General features: G+C 50.4%; 1 protein-coding gene across 1 annotated transcript in view; it reads right to left on the reverse strand.

Annotated features, from left to right (window-relative positions):
* greb1l (GREB1 like retinoic acid receptor coactivator) overlaps positions 1-24,870 on the reverse strand; it is a 70,071-nt gene that overhangs the window by 8,535 nt on the left and 36,666 nt on the right. Inside the window, exons 3-25 of the mRNA XM_088918054.1 lie at positions 23,300-23,459; positions 22,794-22,997; positions 22,093-22,269; positions 21,008-21,184; positions 19,881-20,006; positions 18,834-18,965; positions 17,349-17,486; positions 16,537-16,656; positions 15,481-15,600; positions 14,836-15,021; positions 13,586-13,918; positions 12,214-12,342; positions 11,262-11,396; positions 10,959-11,156; positions 10,606-10,786; positions 9,699-9,888; positions 9,267-9,400; positions 7,403-7,742; positions 6,974-7,089; positions 5,944-6,188; positions 3,431-3,987; positions 2,932-3,034; positions 542-697 (exon numbers count right to left, since the gene is read on the reverse strand). Of these exons, the coding sequence (XP_088774180.1) occupies positions 542-697; positions 2,932-3,034; positions 3,431-3,987; positions 5,944-6,188; positions 6,974-7,089; positions 7,403-7,742; positions 9,267-9,400; positions 9,699-9,888; positions 10,606-10,786; positions 10,959-11,156; positions 11,262-11,396; positions 12,214-12,342; positions 13,586-13,918; positions 14,836-15,021; positions 15,481-15,600; positions 16,537-16,656; positions 17,349-17,486; positions 18,834-18,965; positions 19,881-20,006; positions 21,008-21,184; positions 22,093-22,269; positions 22,794-22,997; positions 23,300-23,456 (4,354 nt within the window). The 5' untranslated portion in view covers positions 23,457-23,459. The remainder of the gene's footprint in view (positions 1-541; positions 698-2,931; positions 3,035-3,430; positions 3,988-5,943; positions 6,189-6,973; positions 7,090-7,402; positions 7,743-9,266; positions 9,401-9,698; positions 9,889-10,605; positions 10,787-10,958; positions 11,157-11,261; positions 11,397-12,213; positions 12,343-13,585; positions 13,919-14,835; positions 15,022-15,480; positions 15,601-16,536; positions 16,657-17,348; positions 17,487-18,833; positions 18,966-19,880; positions 20,007-21,007; positions 21,185-22,092; positions 22,270-22,793; positions 22,998-23,299; positions 23,460-24,870) is intronic.

A 24,870-nucleotide genomic window follows, 5' to 3' on the forward strand; every position in this document is an offset into this window, starting at 1 on the left:
TCAGCGGGGGGGCTGGTCTGTATGGCCGAGCAGTGGGCTGCACTGCATTGACAGATGAACTACTGTCAGTCCTTTCTTATTGGTAAAGCACTTTGGGATTAATGAACAATATTAGAAAGTGAAACATATACTGTATTGCTCTAATTGGAGTCACAAGATTACTTCACTGTTCCTTCAAGGTACGACCGCTGTGTTCAGCATTAGTGTACAATCACAATAAACGAGAACAGGGAAAGCTGAACTTTCACTGGACTGCTACAATGGACTTTAAATATCTAATTAGGGCACAACTAATTCAGAGCACTACCGTGGAGAGTCAAAGACAAAGGCATACTGTACAATCAGAGTAATTTCCTGAAAGCCTATTGAATATTTAGTAAATAAAATAATATTTCTGCTCTCTCCCTCTATCCGAGAAATCTAAAGTAAATTCCACATCAAAAATGTTGTTTTCTCTTTTTTTATTTTTACTTAGAAGCATGTAACCAACTCCTGCTTGTTCCTAAGCACGTTCATGTCAAAAAGGAATTATTTTAATTACCTTGCAAGGACTTGTTCGGCTTGTCTGTGTAGACAGGACTGCTGTGGCGAAACTTGGGATCGCGGGGAAGGAGGTCAAAGGGCATCTTTCGGATAGTTTCAACATCTGGCCACTGGTCAGTTGCGGGCTGGGTGAACTCGGAGACGTCCGGCACATCTGCAAGCATTCAAACTTGATATCAGAGGCAGACCTGAACAGTAATTAGCATGACTTAGCAAGGCGTCACATTTAGCACTTAAGAAGCACAGAACAGCGATGAGGCAGACTGTGCTGGTGAAGGTGTCCAAGATGCTCAGGCGGATGGTGGAGGGCAGTGATCAGTCATCAGCAGACAGAGCCCTTGTGCGACTTGCGAAAGGTCAGTGCCAATACCAGTGACCAAAGAGCCCCACCGTGCAGCACTAGTGTTAGTATCATTGCGCCAAACTCCAGAGTGCAGATATTCACAATATCAGCTGATGTAAAGAATGGGGTACCCCAGGAGCCTGTATCAGGACCACTGCTCTTTCCTGTTCATCTATAGTTAGTAAAATAGTCAAGTAGGAGTAGCAGCAAACACAGTTAAAGTGTTCTGAGACCACAGTCAAAACTGGATAAGTGTCTGGCAGATGGCATTTAATTTAGACTAGTGTAGAGTATGACACATGGGTAGCAACTCCGCTACCAGTCCAGAGAAAAGCAGTGAGATAAGCTCTCAGGCTTCAAGGAATGTTATATTCAGAGAGGTTAAAAGAGCTCAAGAATTTCTGCCTTGGGTAGTAAAGAATACAAGGAGACATGATACAAGTATTCAAAATCTTCAAAAGGTACCAGCAAAGCCAGCGCAGTGATCATCTTAAGAAGGAGCAGTGAAATGAAACCAGGGGGTGGAGAACAAGTGGAAACTACTGAGAAGGAAAACTGAGGACAGGAGGCACTTCTGTACCCAAAAGGTTGTGGGAGTGTGGAACAAGTCGTTACACAGTCGCTGTCGAAGCCGACTGGACTAGATGGACAGATTAATTCTGCTTACTTCCACATGTACTCTATTAACTGCTAAGTGAATGTTAACACAAGATTTCAATTATTGGCTGTTTTAGAATTATACACAGTAAAGACTCAAGTGTTTGCAAGGGTTAGGTACCTTGAAGGCCTTTCGGATGGTGAATTTATGAATGTGGGACTTAATACCCTATAAATAGGTAAATAGGGTCAGGTTCTGCAGCTGAAACATAAAGCATCGTAGAAATATTTATGTTATAACCATTAACTATTTCAGATAGTGTTTATTGGTAGAAAGTGGTTTTAAAAAAGGAATACTGTAAACTTAAAGCATTGTTTTCTCCGTATAATTAACATTATTGCACATGCAAACAAATGAGGTCACTGCTGTGAGTTCTCCCTGTATTAAAGTTTGTTTTTTTATTCTCAGTCGAGCATTTTCTTTACTTTTTTACATTTCGTTTTCATTACTATTATAAATGCAGCACTAATATCCTGTCATAAAGTTTTTAACAGCGCAGTAATAAAATCTTAAATTCAGTTTGCTCACTCTCTGTTACCCGTTTCCACGAGACACATGAGAACTGAGACTGCGACAACCCAGGGGACCAAGAGGGTGTGTGTTGTTCAGTACAGAACTCTGGTAACAGGTCTCCACACAACGCACCACACACCTAACGCTTTCCCGAAGGACACTGAAGAACTGAAGGCACAGAAACACGTCAACTCTTTGTTAACCAAGCTGTGCCAATACTGTACAGGCCGGGTGAAGCAGATCTGTGAGATGAAGATGTGCAGGTGAGGGCCTACATTTACTCTCCTGCTAAGCAGCAGGAAAAAATAACAATAAATAATAGTTTTGCATAAGCTGGCAAAATCACACACTTATAGAACTGACAAATAATGGGGTTTTACTGTATACCTTAGTGAAGATGCAAATATTCAAGGTGGAGAGTTTATGGGTAAGTGTTTTTCATACCTTGTCAAATGAATACCCACTGCAGTTATAACTGTGTTTGCAGTCAAGTTCCCACTGTTCTCTATGTTTCACACTTGAAGCTGTTTCTTGCCACACGACTGTCCGTTAGGAGGAAAGCTGCAACACTTCATTGTAAATCTCACAAATCAAACTGGGTTTTCACCAGAAACACTGCCGTGAGGCAGACCGAGTTCTGGAAATGTGCAGCTGAGCTTTTCTCCTGCATGGATCTAAAACGGAGAGCAGGAGAAGTCCGAGAATTTGTTCTGCGTATTGTGGAGTTCGAGCCGAATGAGATACCGTTTCTCGAGTTGCGGGAATCTGACAAAACCAATAGCTGATCAATTTTCAACCAGACCAGCGAGAAAAGCCTGAATGTGTTCCTGTAGCGCAGCCCAGCACCAGTGATACCACAAGGAGCTCCACTCACCATCCTCCAGCTCCTCCTCGTCGTACACGTCCACCTCCAGCAGGCGGATCAGCATGCGGAACAGGATCCTCAGGAACTGCAGGTAGGCTCCCGTCTTCCCCACCTGGGCAGGCAGACAGACAGGTTGCACTTCAAAGACAGGCCAGCCACTCCCCCGGCCAACAGGAAGGAGAACTTTTCCCACAGGTAATGTGGTTAACAATTGGCCATTTCAAACAGGAATGGAAAAAACAACAACACATTTTTAGAAAACCCCAGTGTCGGCAGATGTTTCCGTTTCTCGGTTCTAATCTCAGCTCCCCCTCTCATCGAAAAAACAGACCAGGAAACTGGACCCAGCAGAAAGGTAAAAAGAAGAGAAGAGTTTTGGCCGTGGAGCCTGCTTCAGGTGCGTGAAGGACGGCCTGCAGCTCTGAAAAGTTCTCCTGTATTTTGACTTTTCTGCGTGGGTTTTTCCTGGGCTCCCTGCCCATGTTTGGGAGCGGGCGGCGGGCCTTGCCTGGGGAGGGCCGGTGAGCAGCAGGCGCCGGGGGTGCAAGCTCGCCCCCTCCTGGCCGGGCTGGGCGCTGTAGTCGGCGTGGTGCTGGCGGGCCGTGGTCCACTGGCGGTAGTAGAGGGACTGCTGCGCGCTGCCGAGCTCCCCGTGGAAGAGGGGCCGCAGGGGGCTGCTCCAGCTCACGTCCGCGTGGGGCAGGAGGGAGAAGGAGTGCAGCTGGCCGGCCCTCTCCCCCACAAACAGCTTGTAGGCGGCCCGTGAGAGGATGACCACGCGCGGCTGGGCGGCCGGGCTGCTGCGGCCCCCTCCGGTGGACTGGCTAGGCCTCTGCGAGGAGGAGGAGGAGGAGGAGGAGGAGGAAGCTGTGCTGGACGAGGACGGCTGGGGGGCGGCGGCGGTGCCGTTGCTGGCCAGCTGGCTCTCCTGCGAGTCGCACTCCTGCTTCAGCCCCTCCTCCTCCAGGCTGCTGCCCACCTTCTGGAAGCCGGAGCCGGAACCGGCCGGCCTCTGGGAGGAGTCCACCACGCTGGAGGAGCTCACCCCATTCTCCGCGATGGAGCCTGCAGGACAGCGAGGGCAAGAGAGGCTCCAGAAGGCGGCAGCGCTGCATCCCGCAGGGCTGCTCGTTCCCCTCCTCTTCTCCTCGGACAATGACTTGTTTTCGGAAGGGAGAACAATCACAGACCGACATGCGCCAACCCAGACATACACAGGTGTAATAAAATGTTTATTCTAAACGACAGTCTAAAAGAGGAAATTGATTTCTTAACAGGAAATTTGCACGGCAGAGATTCTTGTGCATGGATTTTAAGATATTCTGGATCTTTTTGAGCCTTTCAAATGTTGGAGTGACATTCACAATGACATCAAGTCAAGCTGTTTTTCCTTCTTTATACGCCTGATTTTTGAAAAGCAATTCTATAAATTATCAAAATAATTAAAAGTAAAACAAAGAAACAATTCATTTAGTAGAACAAATGTTTTCACTGAGTTGTCACAGTTCTTTTTATATTTTAGTACACTGGAAAAGGTATCACTAGTCATGGAATAGAGCACTGTGCCCCGAGCCTACAGTTACCCCACCTGAGCACTGTGCCCCGAGCCTACAGTTACCCCACCTGAGCACTGTGCCCCGAGCCTGCAGTTACCCCACCTGAGCACTGTGCCCCGAGCCAGCAGTTACCCCACCTGAGCACTGTGCCCCGAGCCCGCAGTTACCCCACCTGAGCACTGTGCCCCGAGCCCGCAGTTACCCCACCTGAGCACTGTGCCCCGAGCCCGCAGTTACCCCACCTGAGCACTGTGCCCCGAGCCCGCAGTTACCCCACCTGAGCACTGTGCCCCGAGCCCGCAGTTACCCCACCTGAGCACTGTGCCCCGAGCCTGCAGTTACCCCACCTGAGCACTGTGCCCCGAGCCAGCAGTTACCCCACCTGAGCACTGTGCCCCGAGCCCACAGTTACCCCACCTGAGCACTGTGCCCCGAGCCCGCAGTTACCCCACCTGAGCACTGTGCCCCGAGCCCGCAGTTACCCCACCTGAGCACTGTGCCCCGAGCCCGCAGTTACCCCACCTGAGCACTGTGCCCCGAGCCCGCAGTTACCCCACCTGAGCACTGTGCCCCGAGCCTGCAGTTACCCCACCTGAGCACTGTGCCCCGAGCCAGCAGTTACCCCACCTGAGCACTGTGCCCGAGCCCGCAGTTACCCCACCTGAGCACTGTGCCCGAGCCCGCAGTTACCCCACCCGAGCACTGTGCCCCGAGCCAGCAGTTACCCCACCCGAGCACTGTGCCCCGAGCCTGCAGTTACCCCACCTGAGCACTGTGCCCCGAGCCTGCAGTTACCCCACCTGAGCACTGTGCCCCGAGCCTGCAGTTACCCCACCTGAGCAATGTGCCCCGAGCCTGCAGTTACCCCACCTGAGCACTGTGCCCCGAGCCAGCAGTTACCCCACCTGAGCACTGTGCCCCGAGCCCGCAGTTACCCCACCTGAGCACTGTGCCCCGAGCCCGCAGTTACCCCACCTGAGCACTGTGCCCCGAGCCAGCAGTTACCCCACCTGAGCACTGTGCCCCGAGCCCGCAGTTACCCCACCTGAGCACTGTGCCCCGAGCCAGCAGTTACCCCACCTGAGCAATGTGCCCCGAGCCCGCAGTTACCCCACCTGAGCACTGTGCCCCGAGCCTACAGTTACCCCACCTGAGCACTGTGCCCCGAGCCCGCAGTTACCCCACCTGAGCACTGTGCCCCGAGCCAGCAGTTACCCCACCTGAGCACTGTGCCCCGAGCCAGCAGTTACCCCACCTGAGCACTGTGCCCCGAGCCAGCAGTTACCCCACCTGAGCACTGTGCCCCGAGCCCGCAGTTACCCCACCTGAGCACTGTGCCCCGAGCCAGCAGTTACCCCACCTGAGCACTGTGCCCCGAGCCCACAGTTACCCCACCTGAGCACTGTGCCCCGAGCCCGCAGCTACCCCACCTGAGCACTGTGCCCCGAGCCCGCAGTTACCCCACCTGAGGTGCCTGTGACAGCGCTGCCGTTACTCTGGGGCCTCTCCAGGTCAATGTGCAGCTCATCGGGGTCGTGCTCGCTGCAGGCCGTCTTGTCTGGCTCCTGCTCGGACAGCCCCATGGTCCCCAGCGGCTCCTGCACCGCCCCACGTGACACATGGGTACAGGCCAGCCCTACTTCCTGCTCCAGGGCGGTGCGCGTCAGGTAGCTGGAGTCGATCAGCCTCAGGTCACAGTACTTGAGAGACCTGAGAAGCCAGAAAAGGCAATCGCATGAGCAGGCCACATGGGACCCCAGGCTCACGGCACCCGAGGGCCTGGCTAGTCATTGGGAAGGGCGGAGAAAGAGATGCAGCCCAGTGGTGCTTGTCAGATGGACCAGTAGGTGGCACCCTTCCCTCCGCACACTGAAGTCCCATGTTGACAGGCTTAGCAGCATGAGAAACCCAAACTGTGTCCATGTACATCTGTGGTAAAGATCTCATCACACTCTTTCAGACAGAGCAGGTGTGCCCACCTTTGCATGGGAAAGACAGGGCTAAGAAAAAAAAATAATTTCTGGGGAATTACCCGTCTCTTTCCATTTTTAATTTTCTCTGGAGATGAGGCAACTTTGTGATGAGTGCTCATGCAAAATTTCTGCTCGTTTTCTGCTTATGCGCCACTGGCTGGTTCAATCGGAGAACAGTTGTGACACACTGTGATCCCAACATGTTACAAACACTAACATTCAACCAGCACCCCTTGGGATGAGCTGGTTTCAAGCTTTTTCTTTCTCTACCAGATGGCTCTACAAATACTCCAAATTAATCCTTAGATGTGAGTGTTAAATTGTATGGTAAAAAAACCCTCTATGTCTTTACTTCCTCCATGAACCTAACAGGATGACTGGGTATACTTTACTTCCTCAACAAGCTCTTGTTCAGATCTTTTCCGCAATAATTAACCCGAAGGCACCCTGAGACGCCAGTTTTCCCCACCGCAGCTCGGACACACTGAGCAGTGAAGCCCTGCCGCACGCTGGGAGGCCTACCTTGGGAACGTTTCCCCCAGGGGGTCTTTCCCGGTCAGGATCACGATGCACGGCAGCCCCTCCAGCTCTTCGTAGGTGTGGGGCACCCAGTCTTCGTTTTCACAGCCCCTCCAGGTCTGAGACAGACAGCGCGTTTTCATTAGAGAAGGGCAGCGCTCAGCGGACGGAGGGGCAGGCAGCGATCAGATCATTCCCTGGGACTTCTCTGACGTTACGGCTGCATTTCCGCCGCTCCCAGCCGCTGCCGAGCTAACACCTGGCCCGGAGAACAGCCTACAGCTGGACCCCCTCTACAAGAGCAGAGCGGACGTCTACATTTCCCCATTCTTCCCGTCACGGCCAAGCTGAATTCACCGAGCCCGGCGAGCGGCCCTGCTGAGCACGAGAGGAGCCGCGCGGTCACACGCGCGTGGGGCTGCGGGCCCTCACCTTGAGCCGGGCGACGAAGTGCTTGGCCAGGCTGAGCTCGGCGGAGGGGCTGCCCAGCATGACCTCGAAGCGGAACTGCAGGCCCAGCTTGTCCCGCACCTCCTCCAGCCGCTCGCGCGCCAGCATGGCCAGCTGCAGCGAGGGCACGCGGATCAGCAGCATGTGGCCGCGCCCGCTCTTGTCCCGGCCCGGGGCGCTGATGAGGTCGTCCACGATGCCCAGGGTCTCGGGGGTGGCGTGGTCCCGCAGGGAGGAGACGGCGACCAGCGCCATCATGGCCTCGGTGTACTGCTGGATCAGAAGGTAACTCCGGATTACCATGCTGTGCAAGCGAGGGTACCTGTCACGTGAGGACACAACATGCTTTAGACCAGCAGCTGGGGACAGATCTCCGTTAGAAAAGACTGCAGCACCTGCAGCCGCACTGGCTTGGACAGGCTCGCCCTGTGCAACAGCCACTCAAAGGCGCTTCGCCTCGCTAGCAGAGCCGTTCTGCTCCCTGGGAGCAACCGAGCACGCTCTGCAAAAATGTCTCACCGCAGGCGGGTCACCCTGGGGAAGAGCATTTTCCCCCGCAACAAAAACAAAATTAATTTCCCTTCTGCCTGCCTGATTCTCCTGTGCTCTGCCCTGAGCAGCCATCAGGCCCTGCTCAGAGCAGACAACAGCAACACGGCTGCTCCGTTCAACTCTAAAAGTCAACAAGAAGGACTGGGGGTGACATCCCACATAATTTATATATAATAAAATATAATAATAAAAAATAAAATAAATCAAAGTGCACTGCAAGAACAATAATGAACCTGTCAGTCTTCATTTAATGGACACTTCAATGCATCACCTTTTAGTGAAATGAGCTCCTTTTAATTACTTTTTCCATGAGATCAACACAGACTGTGGTTTTTAAAAGCGCTGTAACATTGTTTAAAATAATGCTCGCTACTTAAACCGCAAAACAAAAAAAATCAAGTACAAGGGCTTGGACAACAGAGAATCGCAGGAGATAAAATGGTGGATCTCTTACACCAGGGCACTTGCCTAAATAACCCTTGCTGTAATTGTCACCCTAGCACACTGTGTGCCAGTCCAACACATTTTCTCAGCTCTATATACAGCTAATATTCAAACATTAGTTCTAGACGCCGTCTTAATATACCAAATACCCCAAGTACCCAATTCAGACAGCACGGCGTTCCTCCCCAGTTTAATAACATCTATTAAACTGGAGAGAATTGTGCTCTAAGTGACAGCAATAGCAGCAATTAATACATCATTATCTGCTTTTGGTTTGAAGAGCTAATTGCCTGAAGAGGATTAAGGAAATATTTTCTCTGATTAATTATGCCCTACAATTACAGAGATTGTGAGCTACACTGTGAAATTGTCTTGACTTTCTTTGATTCTATACAGTATCTTGAAGGGGTAGAAAGAATGATTACAGACTTGTTTTGCTAATCTTCCTTTATGAACCCAGAGATTTACATTTCCATCCCAGGTTTCCTCAAGCAGTTTCTACTTTCTGCGTGTAATTATCTGCTCTCTGAAGAAGAGCTAGGCAGCACACGCTTAAGAGAACGATATTCCTGCTCTGTGATTTAGGTGAAATTGTTCAACCACGCAGAGTACTGAATAAGAAAGTGACCAGAAAACATTTTAACCTATCAAAACATGAGTATCTGTAAACAAATAAACAGATATTAAATCAGCAAAAGCCAAATTAAATACCTTACAAATGATAATGTCATCAGTGAAATGAGTTCAATTAAAATGAGTTAAAAAATGAAAGTGTGTAAAAAGTCAAGAACACAGTTAACTCCCTAATGTCAAAATAAAGAGGTTAATATTAATAAGGCTGACAAGGTACCTCTCCAGCAGGGTGTTGACCATTTTTTCGAAGGCGTCGTCACACCTCAGGATGGGGCTGGCCATCCCCCACTGCAGGGAGCGGCTGTAGTCCCCGAGGCCGAAGTAGACCTGCTCCTCGGGGCCGCACTCCTCCTGGGGAGGAACGACAGCGGCGGGTGAGCGGCAACCCGCGCGGACCCTAGCCCCGCCATCTCCCACCAGCGTGACAAGGCGGAGTGGGGCCTAGACTCTTTCACCGTGCTAGGGCCCGCTCGCATGTGCCGACGTGCCCCAAGGCTGAAACTGCCAGGGGGGGTTGGAAAGCTTCCTCTGAGGCGACGAGTCGAGAGGCTCGTGTCCCGTTTCCCGGCCGGGCTGAAGCCGGCTCGCTCGCAGCACGAGAGCGACGCGCGGTCAAGACCGAGAGCCGGGCGGGAGCAGGGGCACTCACCAGGCTCTCCGGCGCTGGCCAGTGCACCTCGTTGTAGATGCCGATCCTGGACTGCTGCGTCTGCAGCGTGAAGGGGAAGGAGCTGACCTGCAGCACCAGCAGGTTGGTGGTGCTCAGGACCTCCCTGCAGTTGATTACCCTGTCCGCCAGCCCCTGCAGCTCCCCATGAGACACTGAGCCCGCCATCAGGCTGCAGGAAAAACACACAAGATAAGATCACTTTATTGGTCATATACAATTTCTTGTATAAGGAATTCCTTTTTTTGCATAACCCGGCTTGCTCTCCATGAGACACACAGACAGGGAGAGAAGCCTGGGGTCAGAGTGCAGGGTCAGCCATTTATACGGCGCCCCTGGAGCAGCTGGGGTGAAGGACCTTGCTCAGGAGCCCAGTGGAGTAGGATTCCTCTGCCGGCAGCGGGATACGAACCGGCAACCTCCCAGCCACAGGAGCAGATCCTGAGCCACAGAGCCAGTGCACCGCACAGCGCTCGCCCGGGATTCGCTCTTAAACATCTTAGCAAACAGATCTGGGTTTACTGCAACATCAACTGCGCTTTTAAACTAAACACTCTGACCAATCGAAGGAAACTGCAACAGGAAATAAGAGTGTTATATTATGAAGGTCAGGGAACATGGCCCGTTCTGATGTCACCGCTCTCTCCTGATGTGCTTTCTGACTAGTCCCGCCTCTCTCGTATTCATGTCTCCTTGCTGCTCTGTTCTGTCCCTTCGTTAGTGAAACTGGTGGGCCGTGAAACAGCTCCAAGAGTCATCAGATTAACGGCTGAACTTAGCTCCGCAGTTTCCACATGACAGAGGAGGCGTGTCAGTGCAATTCAGTGATCAGAGACAGACTTCTGCTAAACGTTTTAACAAGTCATTTGCTTCGCCTGTTGACCTCTACCTGGTCAGATCCACGTGCGAGTTGTCATGAATGAGGACAAACAGGGTGTAGGGGTTCTGCTTGACCTTCCTCATGAAGGCCTCGAATTTGCTGTGGACGTCGCTGTCCAGGCGGACGACGTATTTGTCGGACTTCTGAGTGGCGGAAGATGCATCCTCCAGACCCAAGTCCAGGAGAACCCCTGCGAAGCGAAAGCAAGGAAAAACAGAAGCAGGAAGAAGCGGGTTACCATTTCGAAAGGCGGCGGAATTTGTCTTTTACTGAACTTGAAAGTAAAGAACACCGTCGGGTCGTCGCATTGAAACACGAAGATCGCCTCTTTACACCCCCCCCGCCCCAGGTTTCGCACGCACCTGACTGTCGGATCCGCTGTGCAGTCTGATGCACCAGGACCTCGGAGGGTGGCACCAGGACCAGGAAGTCCACCTTCGAGAAGCGGCCCAGGTCCAGGCTCTGGCTGCCCGAGTCGGCGATGGAGCACACCTGGGACAGCAGCCTGCGGGCCGCCACCAGCTGGGGGGGGTAGATCTGGAACACGTCGCCCACGGGGTCTGAGGAAGGAGAAGGTTACTCTTCCCTACGGATTCGCCGCGGGAGCAGGGCCACCGCTCTGCGGAGCGGAGGGCCGCGCGAGACGGGGGGGAGCTGGGCCTCACCCGTGTCGGCGTCCGGCAGCATCGCGGCGGCTTCCTGCGACTCCACGCAGTCCCCCACGTCCCCCTGGAAAGGCGGAGTGACCCGGTCGCCTCTCCTCTTCTGGAACCTCGCCAGCTGCCTGTCCAGATTGTCTCCTGGAGAGAGCACAAGCACCGCCACGCTCAGCTCAGCCCACCCTTCTCACACAGGAGAAACCAAAGCGCCGTTTCCTGTATCGTGCCGCCGGTCCGCGATCGAAGAAGCCCTGCGACATGTTGTATTAAAATTTAACCCCCCCCCAAAGCCGGTTTTCAAGGCATTAAAAATTCTTCTTCAAGAAAATGCTGTTACACATGACTTAGAACATGAATCGTTATGTCCCAGTATGAGGCACGTATTGCAAGCCGAGTACACTATTCCTTACGGATACTAACACCCCTTTACAAGTCATTTTGCTGTAAGTAGTATAATTTATGGATGTAAGCTGGACTTATAATGGGACTCAGGGCACTGTACTTGGTAGCTCTAAGTGAAACACACACCCTCTCTAACTTATTGGTCCCCAGCTGACTCTACTCCATCAATTCTTGTGGGCAAACCTCTCGCTTTAATTTGCATGGGCAACATTTCTAAGCTTTTACAGCCCTGAACCTACATACTTAATGGGAAAAATTCTCCTATATACATAGTATATAGCATACATATATACATGCTACATGTTGCAACTTTCAGGTCCCTAACCCGAACATGTATGTCGGGGAGCGCCTGTATATGTCAGTATGTAGACTGAAACCTCAGCCCCTTTGACACCTTCAAGAGGTCGATCCACACGGCCCAGAGAGACCCCCAACCCAGCACGCCACAGCACCCATCTGATCGGCCCTCTTGCCCCGCGACTCTGTTACAGTGGCCCCGTCCAGCCTCGGCAACACGTAGTCACATCACGACACTCACTACAAAGAGAGCTCCTACCTAGAGAGGTGGCTCTGAAGTGAGAGGCGAGGATGCTGACTTTGCCCGTGATGAGCTCATAGCTGATCTCCTTCAGGAACTCATTGGTGGTCAGCATGCTCTCAGCAAGAGCTCTGGACTGATATTTTCCTGCACGAGGAGAAAACACACATACAGTTCAGCGATGTTTTCATATTAGAATCCTCGAAACATTAAAACTCAACTTCTTCTACCACATATCTATATTTCTTTTTATGTGCCAAATCAATGATATACTTTATTTCATAATTTTACTATGAATAATTTAATTTTATTTTAAAAAAGGATTCAAATGTACTTATTTCACTTTTTATCCACATCTTAAAAGGCCAATCCTAGTTTATTTTTTATTTTTTTGTTCCTGCTGCTGTTAAAGAGACAGCAGATGTTGAATTTAAAAAGATTGCACAAAAGAAGACCTCTCGAGCTTCTGTACCACAGTTCTGCATCGTGCGTCAACCACACTCCCCCTTTGGGAAAACACAGCATCAAGCATCAAGAAGAGCCCCCCTTTCTAAAGGGGGACGCATCTTACCCCCCACCCCCCGGAACCCCACTAAGCCCCCTCCCCCAGAAACAAACCAAAGCTGGTGCCAATATGACCATATTCTATTTAGACAATCTCAATTCACACTTGCTTTTCTTACTCCTTTTCAAAAGTCACAGATTGCTATTATCTTTCAAAAAGCCAGTGGAAACTTGAGTGTTTCCTGCCAGTGACACTTGGACTTCAGGACAAAACCCTGCTCTTCGAGAACTTGCAGCAACAAGAGACGGAGCCCCAGGCGATTGTTTTCCACTGAGACTGCAGGCGATTGTTTTCCACTGAGCCACCTCTTCCGTTCAGTAGAATATACAACACATTCAGGTTTCATGTCTGCGCTCCAGATTCCATGTCAGTTTAATCTGTCTGTCCTTCACCCTCATCCTGTTCATGCTGCACACACAGACCAGTACGACTCCTTTAAAAATCAGTGTCTGGAAAAGTTTAACCTTAACCCCACTCCTCAGTGGACAGATAACACCTATCTCCAAACTGCGGCTCTGGTCAAATTCTAACATCCAGCTTCCTTTAGTACAGATCTGATCTCCTTGAACACATGATTCTGTGTGTATGTGTGCACACGTGCGTTTCTGTGTGCACGCAAGTGTGTGCGCATGCGTTTCTGTGTGCACACGTGTATGTGTGCACACGTGCGTTTCTGCGTGCACGCAAGTGTGCGCGCATGCGTTTCTGCGTGCACGCAAGTGTGCGCGCATGCGTTTCTGCATGCGTGAGCACGAGTGTGTGTGCGCGTGAGCGTGCGTAAGTGTGTGTGTGTTTGTGCATTCCAGCCAGGAGAGAGGCACTCACCTAAGACCAGCACACAGAACTCACTGCCGCGCATCTTGGAGGCACAGATGACCACAACGTAGTCAGGCAGGCGCTGCTGGGGCGGCACCTCGCTGAGGGAGCGCAGAGACTCCGAGATGCCCTCCCCCAGGGAGCTGTGGGTGACAAGCACCTGCACCGAGTCCTGAGAGACACTGGCAGCGAGACGGGCGAGCCAGGGCAGCTGCGCGGGGGCGATCGAGGCTGAGCCGGGGCCGGGCTGCGGGACCCCCTGCTCCTGCAGAGGCCGCTCGCCCTGCATAGCCTTCAGGGCGATCTGCTCGAACTCCTCCCGCAGGGGAATCTGGTCCGGGCCTGAAGACAGACACACAGCGAGCTGCATCAAGGCCCCTGGCGATGCCCAGAGGGGGCACGGCCACTGCCGATTAAAAGCACAGTGACCACTCAGCTCAGGCAGAGTCACCCACTCTTTGAGTTAATGGTTACTAGAGATAACCACACTGTGAGGGAATAAACGCCGACGTGCTGGCAAGTGCAGCTCCCACAAGAGGCAATGACCAAAGTGCATCTTCGCAAGGCAATAAAGGGACAACACATCAACCCGATTATTCATCTTCTGCTGGAATGATTGGTTTTAGTTTCTAAAGGATGAATGAAAGACTCTTTTCTAAACACAAGAGTGAAATCTGAACATTCAGCACTGCGTCAGCCTTTTTAATCAGCAGCACAAAAGCTTATATGTAGGTAAAATTCCTGCAAGATTAATCATATACTTTTTTTCCCCCCAAAATGGCAAATGTTTTTTTTTTACACTTTTAGCACAACCATGTTCTGCAAAAACCAGCCCACCAGCCGAGCAAATTTACATTTTAACTTCAAAGTGCAAAAACGTGACATTTTGAAGGACCAAAGTGAATGAAGTAGATATTCTACAGTATATATGTTACACTACATAACCCAGGCTATTAGGCTCAGCACACCCTGGGAAATGGAATTACAACTGTGAGAAGGAAAGACGCGCTGTTGGAGCACAAAGAGAAGCAGAAATGTAAAGAACCTAAAGGCAGAACAAGACCTTTTAATCCTGTATAAGACTTGTTAGGCCCAAAACCCCAAAAAACAAGTGACAGCTCTTTCATACAGTTGCCCAGACGTCTTAGTCCCAAGTCTGAGCAACGAAAAAGTGGCACAGGAGCTTGAACGGCAGGAGTGACACTGGAAACATGTGAAAGAAGGTTTATCTGCGGAGCGATGCAGCTTGTCTGTCTTACCTAATCGAACTAGATACTGCACAGTGAGTAAAATCATGTCCTCCACACTCAGGAGCTGGCTGACGGACACCCCCACGCTCTCCAGTGTCTTGTAGCTCACTGGGGGGTTCTTGTAGCAGCTCACAAGCAGGGGACTGACCACGACATCCCCCACGTTGCCATAGAAATAAGGTAAAGTGCCATAACCTGAAATTAAACAGAACAGAGCTGCAATAGACAGCACACCCCACATACTCTCTTCGTCCTTTTTCTCCTTCGTCACTCCTTGCTTACTTCAAAGGACATGCGGTCAGTCAAATATAATGAAAAGGAGAAGGTGCCTTTTAAAAATCTCTAAAGAGTGCATGGAAGAAGCTGGGTAATACATAAAGAGATGCTGGAAACCACCTGACATGAACATTTTTAAGACAGACTGAGAAAAAAAAAATACATCTGTAATATACAGAACAGAATGGAGTAATGTGAAAGTCTAAATGCAGTATCGTCCACAAAAAGAAAAAACATTGAAACATTTTATATGATTGACTTGAGAACTGAGATGCCAGAACAAAAGCAGACGCTCCAAAGGGATGGCAAACCTTGTGGTAGAGGTGTTTCACAAACTGCCGTGACGCATCGCAAGCGGTAGACAACGCAGGAGCTTACCGATGAGGATGACAGGCCTGACTGAGGAGGCGTTGAGCAGGTTGTCGGGGACAATGACAGTGTCTCCTGCAGGCAGGGCCTGGGGCTGCAGCACTCCAGACACCAGGGGCAGCAGGGCCTCTGAGAGCAGAGCACACACTGATTAGTGCGACACATCCGCCGGGCTAGAGAAAGATCTTCAGAGGCCAAGGACAGCTGCGTCACAGATCAATCACAGAGCTTTCCTGTCCTTGAACGAGACTGCAGCTCCCCAAGGGCTCACACGCTATCGCTCTTCCCTGGCCATGTGAGGAATTCAGGGTTAAAACAGTGCAGTTTCACTCCTCGAGGAAACCTTACTTGGACTGGAAGAAGCAGGAGAAAGGGAAAGTTTACCCCGGTACTGAAAGAACTAGAGTTGTGTGTGTTTTAAACACATATCACCCTCCACCTCCCCTCAGGCAACGGTAAAAAATGACCTGCCAACATATCATTTCACAAGGCTTTTGCCAAGGGAAAAAAAAAAAATCACATGAAGGTGTTAACACCATCTCAGATCTTCTTCAGTAACTGACAATGCAAGGAAGGCTTTAAATTAACACAAAAAAATGTTCATCATGCCCACAGGAGAGAGCCTCCCTTCCCTTCTCTTATTTTTATTAATTGCTGCAACTGAAGTGGCTTCTTCCATCGGACCGAAATCTCCTTGGGAAACATGGCTTAAGTGTCACTGCACAGCGGCACCTGGTCGCTACAGAGATCACATGGCCAAGCAGGCCTTGAGTGGGAGGAAAGAAAGGGAGGATAAGAAACAAACCATGACCCCTTGGCCGTGCCGCAGCCAAGAAGAGCAGGCTCGCCCGCCCAGGCGTTAGCGTGGGTAACCTCTCGATTGAGACACACGCGCACAGATGTGTGTGTATGTGTATGTTGGGAGCCCTTGTCTGAAAAGCAGGGCACAGGGACCCTGAGTATTTGTGAGCTTCACGAAACAGCACCTCGTGAGAAGTGGAGCACACAGCTGCGGACCTCTCGCTCCTCCTCGGGGGAGAGCGGTATTTTAAAGCCGTGCCTTACCGGAGGGGTGGACGGTGGGTCGGATCGCTGGCACCGGCACTGCAGTGGGGGGCGCTGGCACGGGGGACCCAGGGTACCAGCTGCGGTGCCGCTTCTTGGGGGGGCCGGAGCTCATGGAGGCTGAGGAGGAGATCGGAGGAGTTAGGGCTTCTGCCCGAGAGCAGGCCTGCCGGCGGGGCTGAGAGGACAGTGCTGCTTTCAAACTCCTGAGCGCTGGCGGCAAGGCCAGAGCAAAACTCTCAACCCACACTACAGCAGGCAGAGCCAGCAAACAGATCGCCACCCCAGGCATGACCAGAGAGAGTCTAGCGAAGGTCTCAGAACGACAACCTTCAAGGGACAGGGGGAGCAAGATGGGCAGTTTACATTCTGTTCTCATGCTATACAAAAATGAACAGGAGTTGTTTTCTGAAATACAGAACTTGGAATGTGAGGACTAAATGAACAAAGTCAAGTTTCCCTTTACTGAGTGAAAACGTGGTCCCTTTTGCGTTTGTCTCTATTCAGTCAAAAACACTTGATTCATCCACGGGGGGCAACTGAAGAAGAATCGGGGACAGGGGGGCACCTGGGTGTTCCCCATTCAGCGTCTTCCTCCCCGATCAACTTCAAAACAAGACGTTTAGTTCACAAAGCAGGCAGAAGAACAGGAGCTTTCATCCGTTGAAAAAAACGAGCAGAACAGCCACAGCCTGGCACATCGAATCTCGCACCAAGCTGTGGGAAGGACTGCAGAAACCGACAGGAGGAGGCAGGGAAAGGATGTGATGGAGCTGCAGTGGACCGCCGCGCTGCGCGGGAGGAGGGGTCACCTGCGTCGGGGGCGCGGTGTCCGAGGCTGGGGCACAGCGGCTGCGCTCCCGACGCCGGGGGCTGCGAGGGGCTCGGGGGCGGCCGGCCTCCGTTGCTCGTCCCGTTAGCGGAGCCGCCCGCTCGGAGAGCCACGGGAGCTGGAACAGGACAAAAGCGTCAGACATCCTATGCCTAGATCTCCAAACCCGGAACGGGCCCCCGTTTTGATTCCAGGACGGAAGAGTGGAGGAGCGATTTATTCCTCCCGGCGGAGCACCGTTTGGTGCCATCCGGTGTGCGTGTGCAGGCTGGCTCTGGCCTGCTGATGTGAGGGGGTGGGTATGTTGTGCTCACAGCATCAAAACACACGGGTAAGAGCCTCCATCACAGCAGACCAGGACTCCCTGCACACGCAGCCAATCCGTCCACCAAACAGGACGTCTTCCTATAATCGGGGGTGGGAGACCGTAACATCTTCTCCTGTTGACATTATACTTGCAAGAAAAATAGTACCAATTTTAAAAAAATCCACTTCGTCCTGTCTGTAGGACTAAATTTTAATAATAAGTAAATATTTGTCTAGTACTTGTAAATGTAAAAAAACCCTAAAATGCTGGAGATCGATCATGAAAAATTTCAAACACATCTGGGCGTTTCTGTTGGTGGATGCCAACCGCCTGCATTGCAGAGAGATGAAGAAAAAAATGACTGCAAAACAACCTTTGTGAAAAGTGAGCAATTGATTTTTTTTTCATGAAACACTATCAAATATTGATTGTCCTAGTGCTTTTACATGGCATATTGATCAAGGCCTGTAACGTGACTGTATCTATCTGTATTGATGACACTACTTGTCAATAGAGGCACCTTGCAAATGAGCTATCCCAGTTAGGAAAAATTAAACCGAGCAAGCTCATTATACTCCATTTCCTTTCTATCGATACCTCGTCTGGTTGCCAGGCAGTGGAAACAGAAATTCCTAATGATCTCGAAATCATCCCCCGAAAACAGCTGCTGCCTCTGTTTCACGGAGAGTCTAGTCACTGCTGAACTCATTAAAACAGCGGAAAAACCTGAAAAATGGAGCCCAGCAGGACTATTGACCCAGGTATGCTAAACAGGACAACCAAATAGCGATCCTGAAGATCATTTGAAAAGGTTGCAAGTGAGAGGAAGCATCTTGTTTGTACAGTTGGCTAGTAGTTGAAATCAATTCACAGAGTCAGCTTCAGCAATGTAGCTGTGGGCTTTGGCCCCAGACTCTCGCAACGCTCTGTGGACTGTTGTTGGGGAGAAAAAAGCCGTTATTATTTTTTTTGTTTGCCGTATAATACGGTTAACCTGAAAAAACTGTTGCACCAGACTACAATCTACATTACCAAGACATAAAAACAGTTTTTCAGTCTACAGCTGCTTATGCTGGCAGCAGTGTAGAATAAGACACAGATGGAAGAGCCCAGCTGGCTCACAGCAAGGCCAGAGACGAGACAAGTGAAGACATGAACCTGTAGGTGGGTTCCTGCCCCCCTGAGGCAAGGTCAAGGCCAGGGGCTTTGTATAGCTGAGATCCCTTGACAGGTCTTGACCTCCGAACACGCTCACGGCTGAAGAAGCCTGCGTCTGACTGGGTGGAGAATCTGCAGCAGAACAAACATTATTACAGCCTTTGCACTGATTAGCACGTTCATTCTTAAAAATCCAAAACACACACACATAAATATGTTAATAAGAAATAGGTTAGGGAGGTGCTAGGTTGAATTGAAAACTGTCAATTATGAGGATATATGAATACAAACCACTAGGAAGCAGGACCTAATATACACAAAGCAGAACCAGAAGTCCCTTTAGATAAAGCAGCTTCTAGTGTTGTAAAAACTGTCATGGCTAATAAATATTAATATATTTCATGTACACTACATAATGCATTGAAATGCATATTCAAAATAGCATGAAATATTTCTAGATTATTAAAACAGATTCATAACAGCAGAAATTCTCACTTTTCGCCTGCTGTATGTCTTTATTTGTGTACTTCCAAGGACAAGGGCTTTGTACTGCATAACCACACAGACAGGATGTCCTTCTCACACTGTCACGGTAGTACAGTCTGTCAATACTGCACTGGCATTATGAATAAAAAATGGTTTAAATAATTTATTCAGCCATCTGCATTTGAATAGGCCAATGTCCTGATCTGTCCATTACCACAATGAGGTTGGAGTGTGACCTAGAACAGGAATAAGCAGTGGTAAACGTGAGGCTGAAAAGTAGAAAGAAAAAAGTTTTTCACCAACATAAAAAAAACAGCCTTTCACCTGCGGGGCCTTCTTCCATTTTCTTCTTTCTTTTGACTTTTCAATGTGCAACTAGCTTCTGCTTGCACGGTTACCACAACGGGCACAGGAAGAAAAAAAGCACCACACCTTTGAGATTAGACTAGAGGTGTGATTTGCATCTAAGCTCATTAATAGAGACAAGTTCGCCGTTAGCGACATGATGAAGGACTTTCCAGTCGAGCCTCTGGAAGGGAGGGGCGGGAGGTCTGCACACACCTGAGTGAAGACAAGGCGGGGAGCTGGGGCCGTTACTCGCGCCGCTGTCTGGCTTGGCAGTCTGGGACGTAGAAGAACTCGGCTTGGCAGAAGACGCACTGCTGGACGGCTGTCTTGTCTTACATTCTAGAAAGGGAAGGGGGACTCCAATGACCTCTGTGAACAGCCTTGTAAGATGCAAGCCGCAAGATGTGATGCGAACGCATATCTGAACTCCACCCATCTTCTAACTGCTTCATGTGATTCGGGCTCGCAGGGGAGCTGCAGCCTATCCCAGCAAGCAACGGGCACAAGGCAGGGTACACCCTGGCCGGGACACCAGTCCATCACAGGGCACACACAGACCCACACACACCAGGGCCATTTTTCCCAGAGGCCAATTAACGTACCGGCATGTTTCTGGACTGAGGAAACCTACATGAACGTGGAGAGAACATGCAAACTCCACATAGACAGCACCCCAGGTCCAGCACTGAGTCCAGGGCCCCAGAAACACTGACCACTGCACCAGTGTGTTGCCCACATATCTGAATTGCTACACAAAATACTTTCACAATTGTCCATTGTTTAATGCACACAACAGTTTTCCTCGAGGTATCAAAGATTCTTCCCCATCAGAAAGTCAAATCCACTCCCTTCAGGAGAAGAGCCCCCCATACGAGCCCTCGTTTCCACACCACGCAGTTTTCTCAGCCTTCGTCTGTGAACTGTTTTGAGAGCTGCACTTTAATAATCTTTTTCAACAGCTTAAAAACCCTCGAGAAGATGGCACTGATGATATCAGTAAAGGTAAAAGGGGAATATCTTGTTTATTCAAAGTGAACACAGATTATCTTAATGGTTCCAACCTTATTATTTCAAAAGCTACGCCACAATCACTATTTTGTTGCCTCCACCAGCGGAGCAGTGGCTATCACCGTCACTGGATTACCATGAACCAAACTGACCCTGTCTTTATACCGAGCAAATCTGGGGTCTCTTTTCCCCCCGAGTTAAACAGCAACATAAAATACACTGATTCTCAGCAAGCTTTTTTTTTTTAATGCAGACAGGATGAGAAGTCTCAGTCCTGGAGAGAGATGAGGACAGTAGCAGGTGTACGTAGGTGTGTCAAGACGTCAGGTCACCTTTCCAGCAGATGGGGGGGCCCTTACACAGAGCCCCCTGAGGGCTCTTCACCAGGTAGTACTTTAAGTGCTTCTGCTTCTTCGGCTGCGTAGCCAGCTTCAGGTTGATGTGGTTCGAGAACTCTGTGAAGTAGCGAAACCCCTTCTCCCCACAGCCTACACAGTTTCCCGAAAACCCTACGAGACAAAAGCACAGTCTGACTTCTTTGTCGCAGCGTATAAAAAGCGAGGAGGAGTGACTGATCAAAAGGTTTGCGTGATCCCATCTACGAGCATAAAACAATTTTGCGTTTTCAAAATTTAATTCACGTTTCTGTGGCACATTTTTGTAACATTCATATAAGGAAATATCTGCCTTTCAACATATGGCATGATATTAATATACAACAAAATATATTGTAGTATATGAATTGATACCTTATTAAACATAAATGGATTGTACTTAAGATGTTGCAGACCTCAAACAGTTAAATAAACCCACAGCACTGCTGCCTCATCAGGAATAAAGGGAGGGTGTTGAGCTTGTTGAATTAAAGCTTTCACATTGTGCCAGCTGAGATGCTTGTCATTACTTTATTTTTCATGATTACTGTAAACAAACCTACATTTGAAGAACAACACAGTCATGTTTGGTCTTTTAATAAGGGGTTTGCAGGAAGAAAATGAACAAGCAGAGACAAAACACTTGTTTAAATTTCCCATTTACAAGGAACGTTACCAACTGCAGTTTGTTCTATTCTATGTGAATATTGCCATTTTCCTTCATTAAAAAGCTCTGCTGATAAGTCCTTGACCTACATACTTAAGATTTAATCAACTACAAGAAAAGATTCAATAAATCTAACACAGCTCTTGAAAATAATTTCATAGCTCGGAAAATAAAGGACAAAATGTTCCAGCTATCCTGAGTGTATTACAAATTAAGTATAAACGTAATTCATACATACAAAAATAGAGTTAACTAATGGCTTCTGTTCAGCCTCATTATTCCGAATAGGGAATATTTAACCGAAAACCCACATCCTCGGAAAAGCTTTTTCTAAGTACAGGCACGATCTTACTCCTTTAATACTCTGCAGACCCACCTAATAGTGCGTTTTTCCCACTGTCGTCGGGTAGGAACCTTTTGTCCACGGCACAGACCAGGATGTGCTCAGGGATGCTGGGCGATTTGGCCCCGACCAGCTCGAACCCGGGCGGGACCTCGATCTGCTCCGTCGCCACAGAGACCAGGCGCAGGTCCTTGCCCGCCTGGCAGAAGCCTGAGGAGACGGAAATGCCACCTGGTTACCCGTCAGAAGGGGACTCCTAAGTCACTCTTCACCTTGATCCATTACACCCTCTCTATCCTCTCAGTCGTACACCACGGGGAAGAGGTCCGCACGAGGGCCAGACATGCAAAACACCAGCCGACGTCGTTAAACACGCCTGAGCACAAGAGACGCGAGCTTTGCTTGAGCTACACGTGAAGTTCAAAGGGGTCGCCCCTTCAGGATGTTAACTATAGGACAGCGGCCCGGCTCAAAGCCATGGATACATCTTACCAAATCACTAAGAATGAAAAAATGGCCCGGCCTGTTATTTACCCGTGGCCAAGAAAGGCCACGAAGCACTGCCGCTCCGCAGGGAACCGTGCATGAAACAAAGTGCTGAGCTGGTATCAGGGACCTTTTCCACACACCCAGTCACCCAGCAGGTGCGCAGAGCTGGAGCATCGGAACAATGAAGTCCCAGAACGCGCGGAACTGGGAAACGGGGCCTGGCCAGAGCGACGCTCCTGGATTACCGTCCAGCGTGCAGGAGCCCTCCGGGGCAGGCCTTTGCAAGTAGGGAATGGGAGGGCTGCTCGTGTCAGACATGTCCTCGTCCTCCATGTCCTCTTCATTCTCCGTGCTGTTGGAGGCCTGTCCATTCGCCAGCTCCTGGCTCGCCCTCTCGGGGGGATGCAGGGCGATTTCCTTCTCTAGGCCCTCCACCTTCGGCTTCACATCTGTTCGGAGAAAGCGACTCTCAGCCGGTTGGAAGGGGTGATGCCGAGACGGTTAACCGGGCCGTAGTGGGGTTTTTTTCCCCCCCAACTCACGAAAAATAAACATTTTAAAATCCCTTTCATGAACGCTTCCACACTCTGGACTAAAGCCCCTGGGGAACGTTTCAGAACACTTTTCATTTTTTTTAAAAAGAAGACCCATTTCATTCTGCAAAATCAAGGAAACCCATGAAAGCAAACGACTGGGAGGTCTTCCAGTTTAGTGTTCAGGGGCCCTGGGAAGCTCAGGAGGGGGGACGTACCTTCCAGGCTGCTGGCGTAGGGCTCGGGCTCCAGGTACAGCTGCGAGAAGACCGGCCGTGGAGCCGGGTTGTTGGAGCGCAAAGACGCCTCGATGGAGTTGTGAAGAGCCTCCTCAAAGCGCGCGGACTTCAGCTGCCCAGCATACGAATTCCCCATTGTCTGCACGAGGGACACAGGAGCAGCTCACTGACCAGCAACACACACGCACGTGTGCACTCACAGAGCCAGAGGAACACCCTTGGGCAACTGATCGGGGTGAGTATGTGTGTGTGCATGCATATGAGGGGTGAGTGAGTGTGTGTGTGCGTGTGTGCACGGGGGGGTGAGTGAGTGCGTGTGCGCGCATCTGAGGGGTGAGTGTGCGCAGGGGGGGGTGAGCATGTCTGTGTGTGCGCAGGAGGGGGGGGTGAGTGTGTGTGTGTGTGCAGGGGGGGTGAGCATGTCTGTGTGTGCGCAGGAGGGGGGGGGGTGAGTGTGTGTGTGCGCAGGAGGGGGGGGGGGGTGAGTGTGTGTGTGTGCGCAGGAGGGGGGGGGGGGGTGAGTGTGTGTGTGTGCGCAGGAGGGGGGGGGGGGTGAGTGTGTGTGTGTGTGCAGGAGGGGGGGGGGGGTGAGTGTGTGTGTGTGTGCGCAGGAGGGGGGGGGGGGGTGAGTGTGTGTGTGTGCGCAGGAGGGGGGGGGGTGAGTGTGTGTGTGTGCAGGGGGGGGTGAGTGTGTGACTCCTGCAGTGAGGACAGGCAGGGGGAGCTCCTGTACAAACACAGGAGGGGTGAACAACAAGCTGCTGCTGCCGGGCCTGCAGGCCGTGACGTTTCCACTGCTGCTCAGTATCAAACAGCAAGCAGCAGACAGAGACGAGCTGCACAATAACCTCTACCACCAGCTGCACTCAAAATTAATTCCTCTTGATTTTCTCCATTGGTAATAAGCACTCCTTCATGAGGAATCAGTTTCGTATTTCCCAATATATTTTGCCTGATGCTTTTATCCAAAGTGACTTACATTTGAACCCATACAGCTGCATATTTTAGCAGAGCAATTGTGGGGAAGCACTTTGCTCCAGTGCACAACAGCAGTGGCTGGATGTCAGTGTGTCAGGTGCACTTTCATTGAGAAGAGGCCATCAACCTGGTTTGGCTGTTTGCAATCAGTACATGCTGTATCAATCGAACAAAGCCACATTCTTTGCAAGTTTGAAAAATGACCAAATAGAGCTAAGACCTAAACTTGTCTGCCTTTAAGCACCTCAGTCCAGACCAAAAAAAAAAGTTACATACTGGCTGATATTTAATTTCCTAGTAACAAAGACATGCAAATAACATGTCTGAGAAGTTAAAAAAACACTAACTAATTTCAGGATGTGAACCTTTACCGTTAAAACGGAGTTTCTCTGATCCATCTAGAACATCTTGCCCTGTTTCCGATAAAGTTTAACTTGCTGTGTTCATCTACTCGGTTTCAGCAGAAAGGATTTCACATCAAAACTCCCCTTAGGCCTGTTTCTGCCGTCTCCTGTAAGGGGTTTCCTATGTGTGTCCTTGGCACCTACAGGAACACTGGCAAGTGCAGACTG

The sequence above is a fragment of the Atractosteus spatula genome, chromosome 6 (genome assembly GCF_055471065.1).
Source record: "Atractosteus spatula isolate fAtrSpa1 chromosome 6, fAtrSpa1.hap1, whole genome shotgun sequence".
NCBI lineage: Eukaryota > Metazoa > Chordata > Actinopteri > Semionotiformes > Lepisosteidae > Atractosteus > Atractosteus spatula.